Source organism: Prinia subflava, chromosome 11 (genome assembly GCF_021018805.1).
Source record: "Prinia subflava isolate CZ2003 ecotype Zambia chromosome 11, Cam_Psub_1.2, whole genome shotgun sequence".
Lineage (NCBI taxonomy): Eukaryota > Metazoa > Chordata > Aves > Passeriformes > Cisticolidae > Prinia > Prinia subflava.
Window position 1 is genome coordinate 13,434,236 of NC_086257.1, and position 8,314 is coordinate 13,442,549.

The window sequence follows — 8,314 nt, forward strand, 5'->3', positions numbered from 1 at the left end:
CAGAATCTCCTTTCATGCCTCATGCCTGTAATTGTGCCGCTGTGCAGCAGATCTCCACTGAGCATGTATTCCTGAACTTCTGACTCCAGTTTCTGTAGAAGTTATGTTTCTTGTAGAGCTCAGAGACCAAGGCAGTAGAGAGTCACCCACGGTTCTCTCCAGCTGGCACGGTATTCCAGCATGTTAGGGATGTGAAACCCATCCTGAGGAGCCAAGAGCAGGCTGGGCTTCGTGGTGCTTCAGGGCACGGGGTCACTGATGCGGTTCTGAAAGTGTTGCTGGAGGGAAGAGGAGGATGGCATGCTGCTTGGTGCATATTTGTGCACCAAGCTTACACCTGTGTGTGCAATGTCAGTACCTTCTATTTCATGTCCATGTGAACATGCCTGGCCCGAAGCTGCATTGCCGTTCTTGGTCCATCTTAGTGGGACACCTTTCTGTTCTGCTGAACAGGATGAGGATGGAGATGGAGCCAGGGAGCTGAGGAACATGAAGTCAGACCGGATGAAGGTGCTACAGATGGATGTGTGCAGTGACCAAGAGGTGGCTCAGGCCCTGGCTTTTGTGAAGAGCACCCTGAAGGAGCCGGAGGAAGGTATGTAGGGATCTTTTGCTCACAGAATCCTTTCTACAGAGCAGGCCATGCATTGACCAGGTCTTTCTCTCTGTGCACCATCAAAAGAGGGTTAACAAGCCTGGAGACCTGTGCCAGTGTGTGGCTGGCAGTCAGGCTGTGCTGTACCCGGGTCAGTGAGGACAATTGTCTTGCTACTGATGTGGCAGCCACATGGAAAGAGACCAAGACTGGCTGGAGGATTAGGCTTTAACTCTACATCCCATAAAAAGCAGTGAGTGGCAGCAAGCCCACAAGTATCTGTGTCATTGTCCTTGAATGTCTGTGAAGGGCATAGAACGGCCAGGGCTTGATCCCTGCCTTGCACTCCTGCCACACGTGCTCTTAGCTCATGCTGACCTTGCAAGTGACCCTGCTAATGCAGAGGTGATGGGCCCTGGCTGCTTACTGCTGCTGTCCCCTCTGCTCTGGGGGTACAACTGGAGCATAGATTTGGACTGCCCCCAAACCTGGATTAATCTGCAGTCAGTCCAATCTATGTTTTCAGTTTGCCATGCAACATCAGAGGTGATGTGGAGTCCAGGGTAGGCTTGGCATAGATGACCTTAATCCACATGTCACCTTAAGCATGAGTTCAACTCATGGACCCCAAAAGCATGTAAAGGGAAATAAGAATCCCATCTTTCCTTCTTGAAAGTGCTTTGGCAGTGGGATGTGAGTTTACAGTCAGAGCCTGATGTCACACCACCTGACCTCTACCCATATGATCAGGTGAGACTTCTTGCCCTGCACAGGCTGTTCTGCAACCTGTATGCCAGCAGCAAGCTGGCCAGCAGCTGTAGACACAGGCAGAGGGTGAACTGAAGTTTGACGTCTGTGACTGCAGGACTTCAGGGTTGTGACTTAAAGGTGGTTGCTCATTTTGAAGCTTGGATGAGTCTGCCATGGCCTTAGTTTTGTTCACAGCAAGTATTAAGCTAGTAAATAACAACAGCTCTAATCTTCATGCAAATTGCGTGAGCACACCTTCCCTTCTAAAAGAGGCATATGAAATATAACTGAGTAATGTACAAACTCTGATCCCACACATGTTCTCTCCGCATGATTTTTCTTCCTACACAATCACCCAGCCCTTGTCGTGCTTTTCACAGCTTCTTAAACTTTTCCTGAAGAGCCCAGCAACAGCAGTGGTAGCACAAAGCCTTTTCTCACTGCGTGAAAGCTTGGAAGGGAGCAGCTTTATTGCTTCCATAAATGCAGCAGTGTTTGCAAAACTGTGTGTGTAACAGGGACAGACAAGTCTTGCATCCCTGATCAGCAAGTTGGACTGGTTCCTCCTGTAGCTGTTGGCCTCAGAATGGCATGCAAAGCAACAAAGGCTTCTTTTTAGGCCCATTGGTGTGACTGACGTTTGAGGCTTCCCAATAAATAGTGCACAATAAGTAGGTGCTGGAATATAAAGACTAATGAGACTGAGGTGCCTTGCACAAGGTGTGGTTGCACACCGAACGTGGCCCCAGAGGAGCTAGTGCAGAACAGTTCTTGGGCTGTACAGTTCTTTATACCTCTTCTCCCTGTGCTGAACTCTTTTGATAGGAGTGCCCGTTTGTTTTGTTCTCATGCAGTTCCCACTGTATTGTTGACTCTAGAGACGTAATAATGATAAGGTTCTGCTCAATAAACACACTGCTGTCCAGCAAACAGCCCTGTAACTGGGTTCCCCTCAGCACTTTGTTCTGTTTGTAACGTGCCCTGATCCGTGAGCAATGGAATTCCAACAACAAACTATTGTAAATAATGATTCAGGGACATTTGTGAGAACTAACATCACGACCCAGGAAATGGGAAATTATTGTACAGAAATTTACAGGAATTTGTAAGGAATACTCTGCAGAGGTCAGTTTGTGACCGACAGTTTATGTCTTTGGTAAATCCCTGCCAAATTTTCTCAGCATGTCTTTTTGTTAGTGGTGAAATTACTCCACTGTGTGCCCTGTTTCCTTGGTCCTCCTAACAGTTAGACCTTTCTTTGCAGCAGCAGAGGGACCCCATTGAGGCTGAGATGCTGTGCTGGACACAGATCAGTGTGAATTTCAGTCATCTTGACTCACTAAAACTGGGAGCTTCAGTGAGGCAGGAACAGGCTGCTGTACACAGCTGGTCAACAGCCTTGAGGTAGAACAACCTTAGCTGGGAACGGGGCAGGGTTACCCATGTGAGAGCACAGAGTCAGTCTGCCAAGGGCGTGCTGGTGTTTTTAAGTGCAACAGGAGGATAAATTCCATTGCACATTGGCAGAATATTGCAATTTGTTTATAGGACTATGTTTGATAAAATACATGGTTACTATCTGACTGAATCAATACAGGGTGGAAGTTAAAAGACTTTCATACATCAGAGTAGGGAAGCTGTGGAGCAGAGGCAGGGCAAATAGCCCAAAAATTTCTAAGAGAGAGATTGATAACTTTTATCAACAGGGTGGCATGACATTGGTGCTTTTGATAGCAATGTTGCAGCTCCCTGGACATGAAGACTCCTTCTCTAGCCCTGTGTTAGTTCTTGGTAAAAGGAAGGTCCTGGAGTGGAAAGGGGCCCCAACTTCAACTGAGTCCAATTTAGCCCTGACAGTCTAGCCCCAACTCCAGCACAGTGAAAAATAACCATGGTGAATGGCAGGACATCTAAAGAGGAGCAACTCTGTTGTCTTGTTCCGGCTCCTCTGTTGGTTTCTTGTGCAGTTGATGGCTGCATAGTCCCATGCTTCAATAAATCTATGAAGTATGGATTCAGCCCTACAAACCTTTGCCACTGTGAGTCCTGCAGTAACTGCTTTGAAGGGTCAAGTCCTTGCTGACCTTCCCAAGAAGCTCTTGGGAAGTGCAGTCAATTTAATTTTGACATGACTGCATGCACAAAAGACATTAATTTTTAAATTCTAGTAGTTGTAAGGGTTGGTTGTAAGTTTGCTAACTCCTGATAAAGTTAGGGTTGAAGGAAAGCAAATACTTGGACTAAAACACAGCAGCTGTTAACCAGGCCATGAATGTACGGATCAATACCATGCACCCTCCAAAACAGCAAGCCAGAGTTGTGAAGGGGATTAAGAAATCCAAAATATATGTTTCCTTTCCTTTTGTTTTTTCCTCCTAATTGTGGGGAAAAGTCCAGCCCCCTCCAAATTGCAAAATCCATTATAAACTCACTGAGTGGAGGCAAACCTGGGATCAAGAGGAGACTTAAAAGAGAGTCAGCCAGATGCAGCCTTATAAAGCCTCAGAAGAGCATTTGACTGTACAGGAGGTATTTGGGAGGCAATACTTGTGCGGCCCCATCACTTTCCTTGATGTTCCAAACAAGCCCCTGGTATAGGAAGACTGTATTTCATCTCCTTGCTGGGTTTTTCTCTTCAACTTATTTCTACAAAAGTGCCCAGTTCTTTGTTAAGGTTTTAGGTTAGTAGGAAAGTGTTTTCTCTGTGACATTCTTCCTGTTCCACACTTTAATCATGTGTTTGTTTGTGGCAGGTCTGTGGGGCCTAGTGAACAATGCCGGCATCTCGACCTTCGGAGAGGTGGAATTTGCAAGTTTGGACAACTACAAGAAGGTGGCAGAGGTCAACCTATGGGGCACTGTGAGAGTGACAAAGGCTTTCCTGCCCCTCATTCGCAGAGCTAAAGGTACATGCTGGGCAGAGTGGTAAGATTCAGAGCTTTTGTAGCACAGCAAGGAGATGTAGCTGGAAATCCAGGCTGTACTTGAGGGAATGCCTGTGCAGTCCAAGGAGGGTTTCTGAGGATGCCATGTAAGCATTTGGTAGTACAGGCTATTCTTGGGGCAGGCCAGTCACCTGCACAGCAGATGCTATCTTAAACATACAAGATATCAGAGACCTTTGTGCAGTGTTGGCAGATATCACACAGACAAGATAATCCAGAGTCCACGGAGTGGTCATGTTTGGATAACTGAATCTTCTCCCTTCATGTTATTCCATTCACAGGTGACTTCAGGTAGTGACAGAATAAATAAGAGTCAATAACAGCCATTTCAGGTATCTTACAAGACAATGGTATTATCAAAACTCTTTGTTTTATATTGAAAAAAGATATGTATGAAAAAAGAGCAGATCTCTGAAGAGCTTCTTTATTTAGTACGTGTGGGAATGATGATACAGGTGTGTGTTCTGTGAGGACAAAAGGGGGCTATATTAAGAAGATTGCTCAGATGCCATTCCCAGGCAATTAACCACTAAACAAGCTCCATCTCACTACAAAAAGTATCTCACCATCAGGTCAGCAGTGGTTCTCACAGTCCTCCTAAGTTACACTTAGGTCTGGTATGAGACAGCAGAGCTGCCCACTTGTTTCTCAGCTGAAATTTTGAGCTGCAGAAGGGTGTTGTGCTCCATGGCCGTGAAAATTCTGCCTGTAAAAATAGCTGGTGGAATTTCAAGGGCTTGTTTTTAAGTGTATCTGAAACCATAGTGCACAAGTCTTGCCTTGGATAGAGGCTGAGACACGCACAGAGGAGTGACCACTGCTGTCACTGCCCTGAGGCAGTGCCCGACGGCTGTCACAGGCTGTTGGCAGGAATTAGGACAGTTGCTCTCCACTGCCCCATGGACAGCAGAACATCAAATCTCCTCTTGTTTGTCCCAGGAATGGCCACTGGAGACTTGTGGCTGCCCAGCTGGGTGAGTGGGTTGTGCTGCTCATGCTGCAGGTGCAGAGAAATCTCTACCCATTCCCTGCCATCTAGCTCAGGTCTAAAAGTACACAGGTGTGCTAGGCAGATGAGCTGTTGTGCTTACAGAAAGAACCAGAACACTTGGATGGCATCACACAGAGTTTTGAGCTTTGCAGCTCATGACAGTCCAAGCTGGGAGCTTGAGGCCATCTCTAGCAAGATGCATGAGTGGGGCACACTCCTGAGGAAACACAGCTAGCAGTCTCAGAAGATCACGGTACTTCCCTACTTGGAAATTAGGAGGGAAATGTCTCATATGCTTTGTAAATTCTTTGATGCAGAGGTAGGCATATGCACCATCCCCTGGAGAATAAGGGTTAGCCTTGCTTGAGGCAGGAGAGAAAAGGTTGGTGACGGGTATGTGTATTCAAGATTCACATTTTAGAAATCAGCATCATCCAACTAAGTACCCTTTACTGGGATGTCCTGGCTGCTGCTTCTGCAGCTGATCCGCTCTCCCCGATCATTCCTCTCTAGGCCGTGTGGTGAATATCACAAGCATGTTGGGACGCATGGTGAGCCCATCTCGCTCCTGCTACTGCGTCTCCAAGTTTGGGGTGGCAGCCTTCTCGGACTGCCTGAGGCAGGAGATGTACCGCTGGGGGGTCCGCGTCATCCTCATCGAGCCCAGTAACTTTGTGGCGGCCACCGGCATCCTGACGGCCGCGGCCATCGACAGGCAGGCCGAGGCTCTGTGGAGCGGGGCCACCCACACCGTGCGGGAGGACTACGGCAGCGAGTACTTCGCTCGCCACGTGGCCGGGATGAAGTCCTTCGTCAGCAGTGGCCTCAGAGACATGTCTCTGGTCCTGAACGACATCACCGAAGCGCTCACGTCCCCGCGCCCCAAGAACCGCTACAACCCCATGGAGACCTACTGGTGGGTGAGGCTGCAGGTCATGACCCACCTGCCCACAGCCATTGCCGACTGGCTTTACATCCCCGGAGCCACCCTGTAAACAGGCACTTTTCAGGCATCCCTCCAGGGCTCCTACCCACACACACAGCTTAGGGCTGCCCTCTGCACTCCTTGCTGCCGTGTCTCCCCTGGAGATGCACGTGCTTCCACTTTGAGTTAGGACTTCAAGTCGTACGTTGTGGAATGCTAGAGCAGTATGGGTTTTGGTTCTTTTTTCCCCTCATTCTTGTTGTTTGTATTTCTTGCTGTGCTGTTTAAAGTTGAAAGGTGTTTTCCTTTTAACCATGGAGGAAGCAGAGGAAGGTAAATATAACATGTCAAATATGTGGCCAGTGTAATTAGGTCAGCAGAGTTCCCCCAGTGATAAATTTGGCTTATTAATGGGCTCTTGCTTTTCCTTACAAGGACAAACTGCTAATAGCAGAGCAAAGCTGTTGCTATGAGATGGCTTTAAGGAAGAAACTAAAATGGGAAACAAAAGCAGAGTTTTCCATTTGGTTGAAAATGGGTCAGTAACAGCCTTCCATTGTTTTCCTGATACTGCCAAGAAGCTCTGCTGTGTGTGACTGTCTGCTCTTTCCAGGGAAACAGCAACATGCCTCTAAACAGCCTCATTACCTAGCTGCAAAGAAGGGTTCTTCCCTGCTAGCACTGTGGCCAGGAGGTGCCTGAGCCAACAACTGGGCACAGGATGGGCAGTGAAAAGCCCTTCTGATAATGAGGTCTGAGCCATCTCTCAGCAGCCCCTCTCCACCTGCTGCTGCTGAGCTTTGTGGGACAGGGTTTAAGCAGACGTAGCAAACAATTTTGGCTTCTCTGACTACTACCTTAGGTGCCTGAACTACTCCACTGTGATACAGACATTGTCCAGCCATCCCCCTGCTTCCCTCTGGCTGGTCAGGGAGCTGCTGTTGGCTTTTCCAAATCATTTTTTTCATTTATCCTCTGCATTTGGACAGTGATAGGGCACTGTGCAGCTAGTGTGGCCTGAGTATGAGCTCTGGAAGGATGCATTAAGGGACACACATTACTTATTTTTAATATTGCACAATTAAATCTCCATGTCACACAATCATGTCTTCTGAGAATCTCTTGATAACTGATATGAGCTACTCTTGCCCAGTATCCCAGAGGGTCTCTTCTGTTGGCCATGTGCAGGATTTTGATAATGTTTTCCAGGTGCTGGGGCTGCCTGGCTTCAGGCCCTGTTCTCTGTGTTCCAGTGGTGACCACTGGTGGAGCAGCCAGCGAGCTGCAGATGCTGCTGGACAGGCTGGGACCTGAACCTCTTACTGTAGGGACCAGGTTTTCCTTCCATTGTTTTGCCTTATGTCAGATTAAATGGCTGGGAAAAGAGCTTATTGATTGCTCTTTCTTCATCTGTCTCTGGTAGCTCTGACTTGGAAACTGCCTTAAACTTTTTGTATGCCACTGACTGCAGATTCTTGGAGTCTGCATGCAGCCATGAGTGCTGTGATGCCTTCAGGAGGAAAGCAAGTTTCCCTTGGAGATGCTGTCAAGACATCTTGTCTTACAAGTAACAACTGCTAGCAATACTGCTGTGCAGTTTGTGTCTTCTCCAGATCATCTGCACATGGAGATTTCCTGGGATTCAGGACCCAGAAGGATCCCACTGAACTGCAGCTTAACCAGTAATCACTTCTGCCCCCTGCACTGTGAAATGTGATTAATGTTAAGTAACTCTGATTTGCACAGAGAGAAAAATAAACTGTGAGATTTTTAAAGCATATGGCTCTGACTCCAGTGCTCATTTCTACATTTGTTTTCCTACCTCTTTTGAATCTGAGGTTGGGATTTAATTAGGTTCAGTAATTAGGGAGGTAGTTTAATAAGAACAATTAACGATGTTTCATCAGGTAGTGGGCTGTGGTGGCTCAGTGGGAACTGCCTGGAGCAGAATGGGCAAGCATGGCCCATTTCCTCAGCAGGAGGCAGTTAGAGAGGCCTCTCTGTAAACACAGGCACCGTCAATGTTTGTGTTTTGTGTGGTTTCCCTTGAAGGAGATCGTTTAGAGCAGTGCTGTGCATTATTCATTGCCTCAGCACTCTCTGTGTAA

The 8,314-nt window shown here is 47.5% G+C and overlaps 1 protein-coding gene across 1 annotated transcript in view; it reads left to right on the plus strand.

The window, feature by feature from the left end:
* LOC134556278 (D-beta-hydroxybutyrate dehydrogenase, mitochondrial-like) overlaps positions 1-7,996 on the plus strand; it is a 17,129-nt gene extending 9,133 nt beyond the window's left edge. Inside the window, exons 3-5 of the mRNA XM_063408673.1 lie at positions 454-595; positions 4,099-4,251; positions 5,795-7,996. Of these exons, the coding sequence (XP_063264743.1) occupies positions 454-595; positions 4,099-4,251; positions 5,795-6,276 (777 nt within the window). The 3' untranslated portion in view covers positions 6,277-7,996. The remainder of the gene's footprint in view (positions 1-453; positions 596-4,098; positions 4,252-5,794) is intronic.
* Positions 7,997-8,314: the final 318 nt, after the last annotated feature.